The sequence below is a fragment of the Gavia stellata genome, chromosome 1 (genome assembly GCF_030936135.1).
Source record: "Gavia stellata isolate bGavSte3 chromosome 1, bGavSte3.hap2, whole genome shotgun sequence".
Lineage (NCBI taxonomy): Eukaryota > Metazoa > Chordata > Aves > Gaviiformes > Gaviidae > Gavia > Gavia stellata.
In genome coordinates, this window is record NC_082594.1 from 94032761 (window position 1) to 94050046 (window position 17286).

At 41.6% G+C, this 17286-nt stretch overlaps 1 protein-coding gene across 1 annotated transcript in view; it reads right to left on the minus strand.

The window, feature by feature from the left end:
* Positions 1-17286, minus strand: part of SRPX (sushi repeat containing protein X-linked) — a 44426-nt gene that overhangs the window by 11784 nt on the left and 15356 nt on the right. Inside the window, 3 exon segments of the mRNA XM_059820562.1 lie at positions 1959-2135; positions 2739-2930; positions 9278-9337. Coding sequence (XP_059676545.1) covers positions 1959-2135; positions 2739-2930; positions 9278-9337 — 429 coding nt within the window.

The following is a 17286-nucleotide window of genomic DNA, read 5'->3' on the forward strand; positions in this document are numbered from 1 at the left end:
GCAGTGCAACTCCAGTAAGAAAAGAGCAGAGGAAAGCCCCTTGTTTTCAAGAGGATTATAAATTCAGGTCTGCAGTAATTTTGCCGTACTTGATGCTAATAGCTGTGGCGTTCCCAGGTCATTTCTCTAACTATTTGCAACAACATGAACTTTACCAGCCCATGCCTACAATCACACGTAACATGCCTACTGTGCACAGTGCAACTAATCACTCATACACTAAAGTAACAAATAAAACAGCTTCTTTGCCTTTGTATTTCATCACTCCCCTCACCTTACTTTTACTCCTCAGCTGGAAGTGAGGAAGAACATGCATTCAGCCAGTTCTCTCCTGGCCATTGGTAAGCTTTTGTAGGCTGCAGTTCAATGATGACTTTTCTTCAATTACTGAGTTACAGTAAGGGATGTGTATTCAATTGCTAACTGCATTACACTGTTAGGGTCATGTCTAGTCACAAAAAAATCTCTATCCTACCTATCCCGAGGTCAAAAGATAACCCTATTAAACCGTTTGCTAACTGCGTAACTCAAAATTTGCATATAGGAACTGTATGCACACAAGGCTTGAAGGGGTCTTTTCCACACTATGTGGTATTACCAGAACTTAAATAACAGTATTGCTTTTACTGGGTTACTTGGGACTTGCAGTAATACCCTATGCAACAACTATCCTGAACTTTTGGAATCAAAAAGAAGTGTTAGTACTAACTTAGCCTCTCTTTTTTTAAGATGTACGTGCTTACCCTAATCTGCAAGACAGCATCCTCTGTAATAAACACCCCATTGCTGCAAACAGATGAGATTCTGAAAGTGCCAGGAAATACAGAGGACATTTTATCATTCCCAAACTTAAAAGGGTTTGTTTTTCTTCCTCCGCCCACACCACTGAGAAGGACAAGGCTCATTTTTGTAAATAAAAACAAGAGACACCACAGTCTAGACCTAAGCAGCAGGCTCATTTATACATTTGTATAACACCAAGTAACAGGAAACCTGAACAAAATTCTACGAATGTCAGGCCACAGTGGAGAGACTCCAAAGCCATTTGCTAACCTAGACTGAGCCACAGGCATTCTGAGGAAAACCAAGTCATCACACACAATAAAACACTGAGCACAATACTCTACCACCCACAAGCTTAAATTACTGGTAGCCAATTCAAATGGCCAAAAAAATACTTTCCTTTGTGGACAGCTGCTGAACCTTATATCAGAGACTTCCCAGAAACAAGAGCAGCAGCTGAGGCCTCACTATCTGCTGAAATCTCATTAGTAGGAAGGAAAGTTAAATCTCAGTGTTTGTTTATCTCTCTTTTGATTTATGTATATAAAAACAATTATTCCAGCTGAGGTTCCTGAGAGACTGCTGACTATGTAATGAAAATTGCTGGCATAGCTAATGTAAACTAAGCTGAAATTTAGACTAGCTCACTGCAACCATGCTGGTAACTACAGTCCATTCACACTCCCTGGTTATATTTGGAGACTGTGATCCCAAGAAACAAAAGCAACAGAGGTGGTCAGACAAAGGGTTTAGTTTCAAACCTGTTTTATCATTAAGTTGCAAAAAGCAGGACAGACTCCAGCACAGCGAACATGCTAGAAGAGCAGCACAGTAATTAGAGACTACCGAGTCACCCAGGAGATCAGCAAAGGCTGTTACAAGCATTGTAAAGCACTGACCACTTACACCAGTCTCATCTTTATTAAAGCAGTAACGCTTGGAGGTGATAGCGCGGGTCTAAGGGAGATGGTCACTTGGTACTGAAAGTATGAAGTGACAGAGAGTGCACTGTACCCCGTAGACAAGTGTTCTCTGCTTCCCAAAAAGGGACGGTTGTTTTTTTCCCCCAAGGAACTGGATAAAAGAGCATTTTGGAATTCATGTGGAAGACTCGGGCACTAGCAGGTACTTCAAGATGTGGACTTTCCGGGATGCAGAACAACCATCCTACTTACCAACGCAGGACGCTGGCCGGCCACTCCAAACTTTGTTGTCCATGCACGTTACTATACGGTCGCCTTTCAGCTGGTATCCCGGTGAACAGTAGTACTCGCACCTTGAGCCAAAGTAGGCACCATCTAAGCACTTGAAGCCCCCGTTGGTTGGCATGGACAGGGTGGGGCAGCGCTTTTCTGTAATAAAAAACAAAGACTTCTGGAAACCTATTACCCTCCCTTTAGAGTAATGTGAATGTGGGGTATTACACAGAAAGAAAGACACAGCTAGCAAACAAGAAGTGGGAGAAAGTCACGTTCCACATGAGGTTTTTCACACTGTTCTTATTAGCCGCGTTTCAAATTTAACTTTACATACACAGTTGCCTAATGCAACATTTATATGAGAAAAAGACAAGTACCTATTCCTCTCTTCTCAGACGATGTTTTATTGCAAGAGCCCATTTAGATACTTGATACAAGTCGTGTCAGCTTACAAAATCCAAAATGGGCAATATTTTAAAGCAGCTTTATGGCTCTGTCATAAAACTATTCCCACAGATCAAAATCCCACACTTAAAAACATTCGCTATCTGCCAAGATTATTTGTACCACTCATGATACTTATGCCACGTACCACTGTAAGAACCTCAGCAACAAGCCAATCTACATATCCAAGTATATTGTCAATGTTTAAAATACAAATAACAATTCGAAAATCACTGTTTCAAAGGCAAGTGGAGTTTATCGTCTGCTAAATCTGCGGCGCAAGCTGCACGCACAGATTTCATAGCTACTTACGTTTGCACAGCACTTTCCCAGACCAGCGCTTGCTTGACTGACAAATTAGCTGCTGAGGGCCATGCAGTTCATAGCCTTTTTGACAGCGAATATCACATCTTGTCCCCAATACATTCTTGTAATATTCCCCTTGAGGTGTCCTGCAGTTTGCATAACCATGTTTCACCTTAATGGGGGAGCACCACGGAGTTTCTAGCACAGAGAACAAGAAAACCACACATAGTACTTCACAAAATGTAAAAGGTCAGACACAAATACAAAATCACTTTCTTTATTCAAGGTGACAAAGAAGAAATGGAAAAAAGTCTTACTTAAAAAGCCACCAAAGCGGAGAATTAACAGTGCAGCAAGGTGCACTAAGCCTTATACATCAGAAGGTCAGCCCTTCAAAGACCGGTAGCTCTTTTTTATTACAAACAATAAATACTGTAGCCATTAGATTGAGGGGGGGCAGTGGTGGTCTATGGTTTTTTGTCCATGGAATAAGTGTGCCACCATGTGGACAGTTTGATGACAACCGGACCTTTTTTCCCCTCTTGTTTTTAAATGGATGCATCCAGCTTCTCTTTGGTAACACAAGTTTGCATTAGGAACACCTTTGGTCTAGCTGTAATTGTAGTCTTTACAACATTTAGCTCTCTCACTGCTCATTTAAAATAGAAAAAATCCTCCATAACAACTTGTGCAGTAAAGGATATTGCCTTGGCTGAACTCTCTGGTAGTTCAAGCTCTCCCAGAGTTAGAAAGGATGTGACTTACATAAATCATATTCCCAATATGTTAAGCCTGTGTGTACACATCCTCCACGTGCCAGAACATCCACTCAGGGTTTAAGTACGGCTCCAGTTTTGCAAAGTTACTTTCCAAGTTAGCATCCAGGATTAAGGCTGAACTGGAACTTGTGAAGTGTGCAAGAACAGCAGCTCCCTCACTGTTCTCAGCAGTTCTGTGGTGCCACACTGAAACATTCAAACACTTTTTACATCGCCAACAAAATAGCTTCTACCAGCAAACAGGCACAATACCATTGCTGTGATTAAATCTGAAGGAAAGCATCCAATCCAACAGACTAAGTGAAGAGCTTTCGAGAAAGATCTGACCTTATTCCTTTCTTTTTGGTAGTAACTTGCAGCTTCCAAGTGCAACATGCATTCAGGCACAACACATGTATTTGACAAACAAACCCCTGCACTTCCTACTGTCAAATCTTTCAGAGGGTGTCGATGTTCATTCACAAGCATAGAATACAGCACATATTCAGAAAAGGGAATCCAAGCTGCAGAAATTTAAATCCAGTTCTAAATCTTCTCAAAGGCCTGGACTTCATGTCTTGTACTCTTCACCTCAAAAGATGGGGGGGAAAAGAGTACCATGGAAATGTAGCCTGAAGTATGAGAAGCACCTTCTAGTTGCTCCTGGATCCAGGACAGTGACATGGATGGATCTGCCAAGTCAGAGGAAAGCTGGAATTTGGCTGGGACTTCATGGCTAATGCTCCTACCGAACTCATGGGAAAAAGGGAAACACATGTACATAAAACTGAATCTTTAATTATTGGTCAGGGCTACACTTTAAAATACTCAGGATATGGGTACTGTCTTCTTGTGAGGATTTAACACCATACTGTGATACTGATGGGTATCAAATAGAGATTTCCCCTTCCCAGCCAAAGCTTCAAAAATCTTTGTTTAGCTTTGACAAGAGGGTTCACCAAGAAAGCCATGCTTTTTCTGCAGCAGGCAGCTCCTCAGTAGGACTTTCCTAGACAAGCAGTGACTACCTGCCCCTTCTCAGCTCCAAGATTTGAAAAGGACATATCGAGAGGGAGGGAGGGAGGAAGGGACTGCAAGCTAAAAAGAGAAGGAAGACAGGTCCTGAAATACTGTGTGACAATGTGTGACATGTGGGAGGTACATGACAAAACTTTTGAGGTCTGCAAGAAAGATGGAAAAAAACCCAACCAAACAAAACACAAAGAGTTGTAGCCTTCATCCTTACAAAGTCACAGGAGACATTTAAAAATAATTTCTAGGCCATCTTTGGCAGATGTTCACTTCTAGCTCTTAATTCCTATAGTTATTATGTACATTTTTCTACACGATTTGGACCTGCTTCACACATAAATAAACAAAAATCAACACAGCCTGTTTTATTTCTCATACATGGGATATTTATATTCAGTGTACAATGTCTCTACGACATATTTACACTTTTCCAATAGAAACTACATTTTGCACCTACATTTTGCTGTGCTGGTCCTGAATCAACACAAATAGCATCTGAGGACTAAAATTAGAGACTAACTGTCAAACTTTTGACTAGACCAAGAGCACCTTCCTCTAGACTCGTCTGTTTCTGAAGCAGTCACATTGTACTGTGGCATGCTTATTTTTGTATTTCACCAATACATGTGAAAACCCTTTACAAAGATGTGTAAGTGGCATTATTCCCAGTGTCATCAAATGTGCAGTAACTGAGGCACGGGAAGCGAGCAGACCAGTCTAACAGCACACAGCAGGTTAGGGACAGAGTACAGTTCATCTTTTTGGCTCAGCCACACAATCATGTCAAATACATCCTCCGCCTCACAATTATGAAAAAGTAGTTTGGTGGAGAGTGGTTTTGGGGTTTTTTTTAGAACTATTTCCTGTCCTTCACCCCAGTCTATACCCAATAGTTACCAAAAGACATTAAAAAAACCCCCATCAACTTACTTGGGCCACTTTGTTGAGGGGCTGTATCACAGTGGCTCGCATTTGTCTGGCTTGCTACGAACCACATTAAAACTGGGAGAGCCAGTGAGGAGTGTGAGCTAACAGGAATAGAAGTCAATCCGCTACTGCTGAATTAATGAGTGATGACAGCACCCATCTCCCGTACCCCACTGCCACTGGTGCAGTCTCAAGCATCACCTCCAACCCCTCTCTGGGGGAAGCCACGCATGTTGGATTCACAGAGGCAGCCTCTGTCTCATTCACCTCCTGGAGAAATCCTCCTCCTCCTGAGCTAACAACAGCTTTTCCATAATCTCCCCTTCAGTGGTCTCATCCCAAAATATTTCCAACTTTTCTGTCCCACTTGTTCTTCTCATGGCCTGAGACCCTAAACTTCAATTATTTTTTTTTAATTAAAAAAAAAAAACAAAAGCTTTTCCCACTTGCTGTAGGACCTCCTTAACTAAGGAGGCCTCAGTTTTTCTGCATAAGGGTTTAAACCTGACGTTACTAAAACACTGACTGAAGGGGCACAACAGGGGGGATGAAGACTCAGGTAGGCTGGGCTTTTGCCCCAACCAGCTAGGTAATCCTTCAGCAAATCAGTTCAAGACATTCATGCCTCAGGTTTTCCATATATATAAGGTGCAAAAGCACATGGATGATTTCCTTTGTAAAGGGTGTTAAGACAAGTACACTTTGCAACATGGTCAAGAGGCTAATAAAAAAAAAAGGCAAAGCAGCTGTTTCAGGTATTGCAAATTGCCCGAGTTTTTCTGCAAATTTTTGTGGCTTTACAAACATGCTTCCCTTGACTAAAGAGCTGCATATATATTTAAAAAAAAAGTGGCTAACAGCTAACAAATGCAGTTTAATGCACAAACAGAATACTGAAAAAGACAAGACCCTTCCTGTAGTGTTATTGCAGCTCCGGTGGTCTACAGAGAGAAACAAAGCAAGGCTCCTAGGGAGGGGTAATACATCTTTTACTGGACCAAATGATACTGTCAGAAAGAAAAACAAAAACAAGACATGCTTTTGAATGCAGATAACTTGAAGAGCTTAGCAGGAACATCTGTTTGATCTGAAACATTATTATGCTTATTCCAGAACTGAATGTGATTAGAAGAAAGGGGGTGAGGCATGGTTTATAAGGGGACAAGTATCTGGGTTTAGACCAACTGATATCACTGAAAAAAACCCCAGCTAACTTGAAAAGCTTATGTGCCTGAAAGCACATCAAACGATACAACAAAGTTTTAGATCAAAGTTTGTTTATTTTTAAGTGAAGGCACATACTGGTTTTCAAAGGCTAAGCAGCTACATGGAGTATTCATGGAATATTAGGGCTGGATGGGCCCCCAAGAGGTCACACAAGCTGTTCCCTGCCTTAAGACAAGATCAGCCGTGTTTCTGAAGGCTTTGGGAATAAGAAAAGCTACAGGTTTCCCAGGCACCTCTTCTGGAGCTTCACCATCTATACGGGGCTCTGTTCACCTAACTGAAATTTGAGTTTTAAGATACAAGGACCTATGTAGTGCTTTTCTGTTTAAGAGAAAGTTTGCACCATTCCTCAGTGATACAATAGCCTGCATTATCACTTAGTAGTAAAACATTTCAGAGACTCAATCCTGTGTTTGAAACCAGTGGAAAACAGGCAGCACGCAGAAATGGTTGAAGCCGCAGTGCTGCCTCTACAGCTAGGGCTACTGTTTGATCATTACAGTATTTGAGAAAACATGTTAGGAATGAGGATCATCAGAGCAGTGGCACTAGAGCTGTGATGAACACAGGAACTGCTGCATTTGGGAAGCCCTTCCTCATCAAATATGATGCAAGACAGCCACACCAAGTGGCAGGAAGGAAAGCATTTTCTAGAGCTTCATTTCCCCCAACCTCTCAGTCCTGTTTAAACACCAGCCTCAGCTGAGCATTTCCTTCACAAGCAGCATGCAAAGTGACCGGCTGTACTGCTGCTTGCTGGTACACCAGCCAACCAAGCCGAGGGTTCACCAGGGAGGAAGGGAAAAACTCTTTTAAAATGCTGTGGGCACAGAAAATCTCAGCGATGTTTCTTTGGAAAACTCAGCAAGTTGAAAAACATCCTGACGAAGACAAAAGGGTTTGGTAGGAGGTCTATTCTGCCCCCCTTCCCCCAATAAACTGCAATGGTTTGTTTGCAGATGCCAAAGAGGATGAATTTGCGTGCTCGCTTGCACTGTTTAGTGAGTATGTGTGCAAAGAAAAAACAATGCTGCTTACGTATGTTTACATCAGTTAAGAAAATAATTTAATTATTTGTTACTGGGAAGTTTTATTTGCCAACCAATAGGCCATACCCAAAATGCTGGACTGCACATATAAAGAGAAGCTCTGAACATAGCTACTCGACCCATTTTTCCTTGCTTTGCCTTTCTCCACTCCCTTCCCCCCAATACCAACTTAAATAAGTATGCTAATGAAGAGTGAGCCTTTTCTACTCCAACGCTTTATACTCTTAGATTCACATTGTCTGATCTTCAACATTTGGCAGTAGCACTTCCAAACTCAGGGCAGTTTTTAATATCTGCGTGAATGAGTCATTATGTTTCACTTACCCTGGTGACATTTTGGCTGACATGAGTATAATCCATTTTGGATCACCATATAAAAGGAATTTATACAGAATCTGCATTTTAACTACTTGCCCGCCCTGGCATGAATTGGCATTGATTTATCTTCATGATCTCTGGAATTCTTTTTCTATGTGTCTGCAGAGGGTTACATGTTAAAAGGCAAAGAAAAATGAGTTTACCTAAATAAAGCTTTAGAGAAATATTTCTGCATGTGTTTGAAAGTAAATTTTATACTGAAGTATTTGACATAAGACAGCAACATAGCCATAGCATCTCAACTTTCCTCTTTGTTGTTCATAAATGTCTGAATTATTTGATGACTTACCTCTTATAAGGCCCATTGATTCTTTGCAGAGAATCAATAATGTACAACAAGACACCAATGCCCAGTATTTTCAAGTAATCAAAATTATTACATTACAATTCTGACATGTCCACAGATTAGTTTACTAAAAAGAAACACAGTTACCATTTAAAGTGACAAATTAAGTGCTAAGTTTCTTCACTGTCTAGGCTTCTGAGGGATTTTGGCAGAGGAGAGGGGTATTGAGACTGAAGCAGACTTTTAAAGAAAATGGACATAGTAAATGGAAGATTACTGGTAGAGGCAAAACACTTCTCAATCTTGCTGAATGGCAAAATCTTCTAGATTAGGGAAGAAAACCTGAATTTGCTCTATAAACATGCCAGCCCATTCACTCATTCATCCAGCTACATAATTTGTTTTTGGAATGTACACTTTCATCCATTAAGCACACTTCACTTGCCATTTCAGGTAGCAGGTTAACCTGAAATGAGAACAATTTTATGGGGGAAAAAAAAGCCATGAAAATCAAGTTCTCTTGCAGGTACTTCTATACATTACCATCAGTAGGCCCAAGTTTTGAGTCAGCTTATCATTGATGGTTTTGTTAGGATGTATGAAGAAGAAAGAGAAGCTCCTCCTAGATTTTCATGATTTAACAACCTGAACTTCCAAGAGCAAAGGCAGTGCAAAAGTTACTTACTCAGGTGCATGAAAGAGTGGTGATCTGTACTTGGTCTAATTTCCATTGTTAAAAAAAGTAGAAATTAAATCTTGATCTAAAAATCCATGAGAAAAAACCATGGAGCTGGATCACCAAGATTTTATAATCCATGAAAAGAAAAAGAACGAAGCTTTCTCTCAGCATTCAGCTGATCCTCTTTAGCACATAAGCAAAGCATTCACCTTTATATCTACTGCGTGCATACACATCTTCATCATCTTCAAGGGGTGAATATCCCGATCCTACAATACAAAATAGAGAAAAAAAACTGCAGCAAGAAAGGAAATGTAAATTAAAAATAAAAGAAAGCTTTGCGAAAAGACATGCAAGATTAGGATGCAATAATCTATGCAATGCCATCAGCACGGGCTTCTCTGAAGCTCAGATTCATAGCAGACCCAGTTTATAGTGAATTTGGAAGGGGCAAATTCATTTGACAATCAAGTGAAATAGTAAATCCCTCTCACTGCTCCTAGAGCAATGTTGTGCAATGCCATGTTGCACATATCAAGTCACAGCTCCTCTGTTACAGAAAGCCCACCTACCATGAAGTTGATCTATTAAGCAGGGAGAACAGAGGTACAGGTGTAAGGGGACATCAAAGGTTTCACTATAAAGTGGTTCCATAGTGTCAGCGGCTGTTAACAGCCATCAGGCCAAACAGCAGAAGTAAAATGTGCGTAACTCAAGAACAACCCTCTTTTACAACCTATATGATCTTCATACCAAGAGCAAAACGTTGAGGTACACTACCTGCATACACAAGTTACACTCAAATCAAAAACACAGTTTGGTATCAAGCAGTGTTCTGGGGTTGTTGAAAATAAACAGATAGTATAGTTCTGTACTTTTAAAAACCTGTGCAACAGTTAAAAGCTTAAAATAAAGGTAGAAACTGCTTTATAAAAATCGGAAACCATTTGGAGCACCACCATTCAATTAATTCATCAATAAAACATGGCAGTCAGCAAGAAGACCTTCGAAATATCCTTAAGCGACATTTATTTAAAATCAGCAGCTTCAGAGCATGAAGTCTAGTCTAAATTCTAGGTAAGTCTTCTCCAAGAAGAAGGGCTCATACAAATTTCCCCTCTGAGAAATCCTTCTAAAAACCTTGCATGCAATAGGCAGGTACTAAGGAGGCTCAGCACTACGCTACAGGGGCTTCTCACACATGGCATCTCAAATTACAGGTATGGGGATATTTCATCACCATTTGTTGAGGTCTGAGAACATGGTCTGCTTAAAGTTAGGCTAAATTAAATAATTCAGGCTTCTCAATAAGCTACTAATTTCAGGTGCAAAGCACACACATTTTCTGCACAAATCAAACCCAAGAGATGTTTATGGGTAGGATCATTTAGCGTAAGGATAAAAGAGCTACCAAAACAACGTTTTTCTCCCCAAAATTACTGACAGCATCTGTCAACAGATTCCACTTCTTATAAAAAAGAAAATAAACTGCCCAGAAACCAGTGAAACTTTACTTCTTACTCTACCAGCCTCAGGAAAACCCAGGAGAGAAACCCAGCCCACGTATCTGCAGCTGCTCCACAGGAGCAGCTTTAGTAGATAGGGTCCATCTACAGAAGGGCAGTGCTTTCCACAGCATCAGCCACACCACTGCTCGCAAGGGTTCGGACCACCTGAAGAAAAGACTCTTTGCATCTCCCGTGACCCTTCTCGCAGGGTCACTTGCCCATCGGGCGCTGGCGCCCAGGAACCGCAACCAGCCCGCAGCACTCAGCAGCGCCTTCTGGGAGCCGCAGGCCAAGTGGGAGAAGCGTGCGCTCCACGTCAGACCAAAATCTTGCACCAATACTGCAGCGTTGTGAACCATTTAGGCTCCTGCATGTGAAAAAAATCAAGAGTTGTGTACCATAGAAGTAGCAAAACCCCACAATTCGCCTTGGGCCCGATTCAAAGCTTGCTGTTATCAGGGGGAATCCTTCCACCAATTTTCAGAAGGCTTCCAGCTGGGACCTTACGAAGTGAACTTCCGAACAGCTTCTCCCCTGAAATCGAGGGCTTTACATAGTGCAGGCTTCCTATCACTTGGGAGCCATTTCTCTGCATTTTTGTATTTTCGTTGTTGTGGTTGAATTTTTGATGCCTAAAGACTGACATCTGAAAAAATTCTCAACATAAAAACGTTAAACTTTGATGCACTTGAATTCTGTCTGTACAACATGAAGAGCAAGCTGTGATCCCTGAGGGCTTCGTGGAGACCTTGATATGTAAATGTACACCTCTCTAAGCATCAATTATTGTGTCAGAAATTGGGATACTCTTAGTTATCTACTCCGTTCGAGGCGTATAAAACTGTGATGTCAGTGTTTTCATTCTTAATTATCCAAGTTTTACTGTGCAGTGACTTTAGTATTTAAATATCAGTAAACATTAGAGCTATGCAAACTCTTACATATTTACCTTTCCTTAGACAAGAAATCATTAAATGCTTTTGAAAGCCTTCTAACAAAAATTGGCCCCAAAGAGTTATTCGCTGCTCCTGCTCTGAAATGAGGCTCGGTTCGTGGAGTTTGACATCTCCCATTTCCAGCTCATTTTCTAGCTCGCAATGAGAAGCGAGTCAGGTTTGTCTCCTAACAAGCAATGTTTCGTTACTGCTAATAACCACAAAAGCCCTGGCTTGAGGAACCACGGGAGAGGTGGTCTTCGTGCCACCCTGGGAGGGTCTCGCTCCCACTTTTCCACAGCCTCTTCTCACAGAGAGCCCAACGGCCGACGTCGGGCTGCAGCGGGGCCGGCAGAGCCCGCACAAGCTGGGGGCACCAGGGGCAGCCTGGGCATTGCACACCGGCCCGGGGCCACGCCATGGAGAACCGACCTAATCCAGAGGGCTGTCACCAAAGAGCTGGGCTGGCTCTGGGCAGACATATCTACACCACCGCACTATCGCCCCAGGGCACTGCAGCACCACCTCACACAGAGGTGCTGGATTTTCTCCTATCTCCACATGCCCTTCTTCACACATGCCTGGACCTGGTACTCTCCCGTACCTCTCCCCATATTCACGCACCCATGTTGCGCTGACGGACCTGTCCTTACCGTGAGAGGTACGTACAGCCATGTTACGCAGCAGCCCACCAGCAAAGCTGTCCTGCTTCACCAGATGGCTTCTGTCCCGGTGGCCATGAGGCCTGACCTGGCACCTCACTCCCCACCCCGTGCCGCCCCGCAAGTGATCCTGAGCAAACCACCATTTCACCTTCATTTTCTCAGCCACAAAAGGTTTTTGTGCTTCACCTAAGTTCAAAACTAACTACCAAGCCCCGTAAGGACAAAGCACTGTTCTGCATTCAAAGTGCTAAAATTATCACAGTACAAAAACTGGGTATTTGAGGAAGAATGACATGAACAACAAGCTGCTTTACAGATGTCCCAAGTCATGGTTCATGTTACAGCAGGTCCCTGCAAAAATTGGCTGTGGATTTTGTTCCAGCAGACAAGAAGCAAAACCCACGAAATAACACTTTCATTTTAAGATTAACCTATTAAAAGATTCATCTACGGACTTAGACGATTCTGTTTATTTTAGGGAAAAAAGATCTCTTCATTCACAAAACAATCACTACATTTTTTATAACCGGCGATGCACAGGAAAGCTTTCTCTTTACATACATTTTATTAGGGCTTAGAGTTTTAATGAAACTACATGCAACCTGGTAGAAAACATGTGGCAGTGTCTGTCACCACGAACCCAGTAGTCTGTGCCATATCCAGGGGTATGACTGCCAGACAGGTCAGGAGGAGCTGTGACAGTAAGCTGGTAAGCCTTCTGATGAAGTAAAAAACCTCATTCAAGAATAATTCATTATTAAGAGAACACATGTACTTTTAGTGTTCAAACTGGCAAGCTAATGGGACACTCAGACACACAACAGTTACCCATTTGCGCAAAACCTAAATCAGACCATTTCAGGATCCGTTTTGCCTGTGCTTTGTGGTTGCCAAATCCACTCCAAGTGCCCTGATGCCAGCCTTCAGGGCTCTGCTTCACCAGTTCTCACTCAGCAGAACATTTAAGTATCTCCTGAAGTGGTCTCACCAGCCTCTAGGAGACCACTTGTTTAACCCTAAACCCACTCAAAATTGATTACAGATGTTTACATTCAATGTCAAGCATCTGATGAAGTACTCCACTGCTTTAGTACCACAATCTACACCCAGTGAAGGCAGCTATTCTCAGTTTCTCCTGACGGCTCCATTTCCACACTTACAGCCCAGCATTTGCTCTCCTGGCTGGGGGCCTTGGTCTGCTGAAAAAGAAGTGGAGGGAAGCAGCCATATAGTTGCATTCATGAATTAGCACAGTGACACATTCACATATGCACACAATACAAGATACATGAATTAAATACACACAGCCAAACGTGCGTTGAACAAGATACTTCCTGTATTTCTAGGATCTGATCATCCTCCCCTTTGCCTATTTGTTAGTAAGTCTGCAAAAGCTTTGAGAAGAGAGTACTTCGATTGCTACACAAGAGCGACAATCAACTTGTCAGTGTTTGCTGAGCCAGACGAGGAAGACAAATGCTATCAGACTGGAGAGGAAGCTTTAAGAGGACTTCTGCTGTCCCTCAGTTTTGCTCAAAACCTGACTTTCTTAAGTACATTACTCCTTTGTGCACTGCAGATCTCTGACCAGATAGAAAAACAAGATCCCAAACTTCACCACACTTGTCAGGCACACTAATTCAGGCCATGGAGGCAAAACCTCCCTAATGCGTAGGTAACCTCCACAATAAAACATTTCAGGTATTACATGGCATTAACCTTTAATTGGAAAGCAATCTTTCCATTCTGCCTTACCATCTCAAAGGTCTCCAGAACTGGAAGAGCTATCAATAATTGCTTAGCCATCTTGATTCTACAAACAACAAAAACCTTTGCACCTTCTCCAACCTGAAACCAGACATTTTCTCACTGGATCATTTAATTCTGACAAGCAGCAGCAAGGCAAGGTTTAAAATAATAATAAAAATGCACAAAAGAACAATCAATACCAGTGGAAGACTGAAAGGTTTCTTTAAAAAGAAGTTAAAAGGAAAAACAAAGCACCAGTAAGTGAGAAACACATCATTAAAGCCTGCAACCACATATAAACCTTAGTAGAGTTATTCACTGTAAGATCTTCACCAGGGTTGCTAGGATTACCCGCATGGGCAAAGGGAATGAGGACTCTGGTGCTCCGCTGTTCGATGTCGCTGGTTATGCGAGTGAGTGCACATAGGCAAATTGAGGGTCACGCACACAGGACTCCTCTCCCCATTGCAAAGGTTCACCCATGCGGGTCTGCCGGCAGAATCAGGGCACAAGAACATAATGCCAAGGCAGGCACTGCCTACACAGGTGTGTACATGAACAACTTTTAACATGCTATTGTGTTATAAATCCTTTATAATTGAGAAAAAGAAGGACTGTGGGCTGTAAGAGGCAGAATAGCTATGCAAACTTGTTTTTCTCATGACTGACACATGAATTTCTTAACTCTTCTTGAGTTGGATCAACTGAAAATACACTATAGACAACAACGGTATAGTTCATGAAACCATTCAGAAGCTTTTTACAGTTTACTGCCCTGAGACAGGACAAGTTCAGGCACTGAAGTACAAGAGGCTTCAGCACTTAGCCTGCGATAAGGGCTTTTCTTCTGAATAGCAGTGCTCCCCTCCCTAATTAGCACCAGGCAGACTGAAGAGTTTTATATGTACTGTACTTACAGTCCTGAAGAATACATTAATAAAAGCTTGGATTTTTTAGGCAATACTATTTTGTCCATTTACACCACTGATTTCTTAAGCCTTTTTTTCTTTTTCACACTCTTTAGGCTCAGGGTTTATAAGGATTACCTAAAATTGAGGTACATACTGTAAAAACCAGCAGCAAAAGGCAATGTTCATGTTTATGCTCTACTGAAGCTTTAAGTTATAAATATAGCACCAATTTACTTCAATACGTATTTCAGAAAAGATCACTGCATTTCCAATTTTTTGAACATTGCTGGGAAATGGAGAACAGAAAAAACCAACCCTAAAAATACAGTGATAATTTCCAATTTCAGCTGCATGGCAAATTTCATACAATAACCAAAAGGAAAACAATGTGGAAAAAAACCAAACCAAAAAACAGTTGTAATGACACTGTGCGTTGCACACAGGGAAACAACGTGAGTTAAATGAGCTGAGATGGCATCTTCTCTGGTCTGCAGGCACTGGCTACTCTCCATAATGGGAGGAAAGAAAAGGCTCATCCCACATGCAAGCTATCCTTCAAAACAGAGGAGAGCGCTTGAGAATTCCTTCCATATTCAAACAGCTGATCAGTTTAAGCATGTGTAAGAAGAGGATGACCAGCTTCCACCAATAACTCTGTTAACATCTGCATTTAGTTCCTCTAATGTTTTGCCTCAGAGTTTTACATTCCACACTACCTGAAGACATATCAAATATATGAAGTAAAAAACTTAGCTTTGCGTGCAGCAGACTGTAGCGCTTCTTGCAGTATGGGAGGGCTTGGTCACACTAAGACCTCAGAAGTCTGGAAGATGTACATGAGGAGGCAGAAAAGGCACCAAAAATGGTCAGGACCTTCATGTTAGAGGGCTTTATTTTGTGTGTAAAAATAGTTGCACTCATTTTATGATGGTAGTAAAAATGGAAAGCCAGTTTTTTCATCTTCTTTACTGGTTGAACATTACGTCCTAGTTCTCCGAAGCTCATGCTTAAATGCCATTGGCTTTGATGGGATTTCAGTATTTGTTTAAAAGCTGCCTGCACACTCAGGTGTTTTTGTTGCATCTGGTCTGTAAGGCTTAAAAAATAAATAACAAATATAAAATGTATTTTGTTACAGAAATCATAGCAGAACAAATAGCTGAGAAAGTGCCAGCAAAATCAATTAATAAATAGCCAGAGATACTGATTTGCCTTGAACCTTCCTACAGGTGGGCTGATATAGAAATGCAACTGTTATTAACGAACGTCTTTAAATGTAGAGAATCTAATGGCAACTGCTCCTATTAAGCAGTCTTCAACATGCATAGTAATTCAAAAGATATCATCTGCCCTCCTCTTTCCACAAAGGATGTTCCCACTGGCCACACCACTTTTTGGTCTCCTGCCTGACTCAATCAGTAGCCCCAACTGTCTTTGCATCGCACACGAAAAAGCAAGTTTAAGCACAGAAACCCAACAATCTTGTATTCAGCAAGAGTTGTGCTGAACTGAGAAGTAGAGAATATCAAAACAGTCATGGCATGTTCCTGAATCCAAGCACAGCTCACTTATCCAGACCAAGTTAATAATCCTACGTGCAGTTTAGTAGCCCAAATGATTAACTTCCAGAGATGTCTAGAAATTTCCCTGTCTGTATTTATGGAAATACACATGTGGATAGCACAGATTTCAGCTTCATGGCATGTTCCTGAATCCAAGCACAGCTCACTTATCCAGACCAAGTTAATAATCCTATGTGCAGTTTAGTAGCCCAAATGATTAACTTCCAGAGATGTCTAGAAATTTCCCTGTCTGTATTTATGGAAATACACATGTGGATAGCACAGATTTCAGCTTCCATGCACACCCGCAAGCTCCACACTATTGTTGTGCTTCTATTCCTTGCAGGTGTAAGGTCTTTCAGGCACAGAAAGTAATCCCACACCAAGAAGATCCCCTCAGGGCTACACACAGATTAATTCACTGTGTCTCAGTATTGATTAAGATGCAAACACCATGTTTTAAAGCACAGGTTTTAACTTGCTTCAAGAGAGATGCCTCATACAAGATTCCATCAAAGAACAGTTCTTTCAAAGTCGTCATAATCAAAGCACAACTGAAATGCAAAGCAGAAAGCTTCAGAATTAGCAAGTTCAAAGGAGGTCAGAGATGTCTGAAGTCTGCATGCCAGCAGTAGCTTATGCTTTGTGAAATAAAACCGTCCAGTAACACAGAAATCACGAATCTGATTAGCAAAATGCAGGCATAGGTTCTTTTCCCAAAAGGTAATCTCTTCCCTCCTCCCTTGCCAACCCAATGTGGCTATGAAGAAACTCTGCAGCTAACACCAAGCCATGAACATGTTTCAAAACAGATTAATTACACATGTGGAGAAAACTATCACTTCACATCGAAATTAGCTAACAAAATAAAACTCATTTCATGTGCTG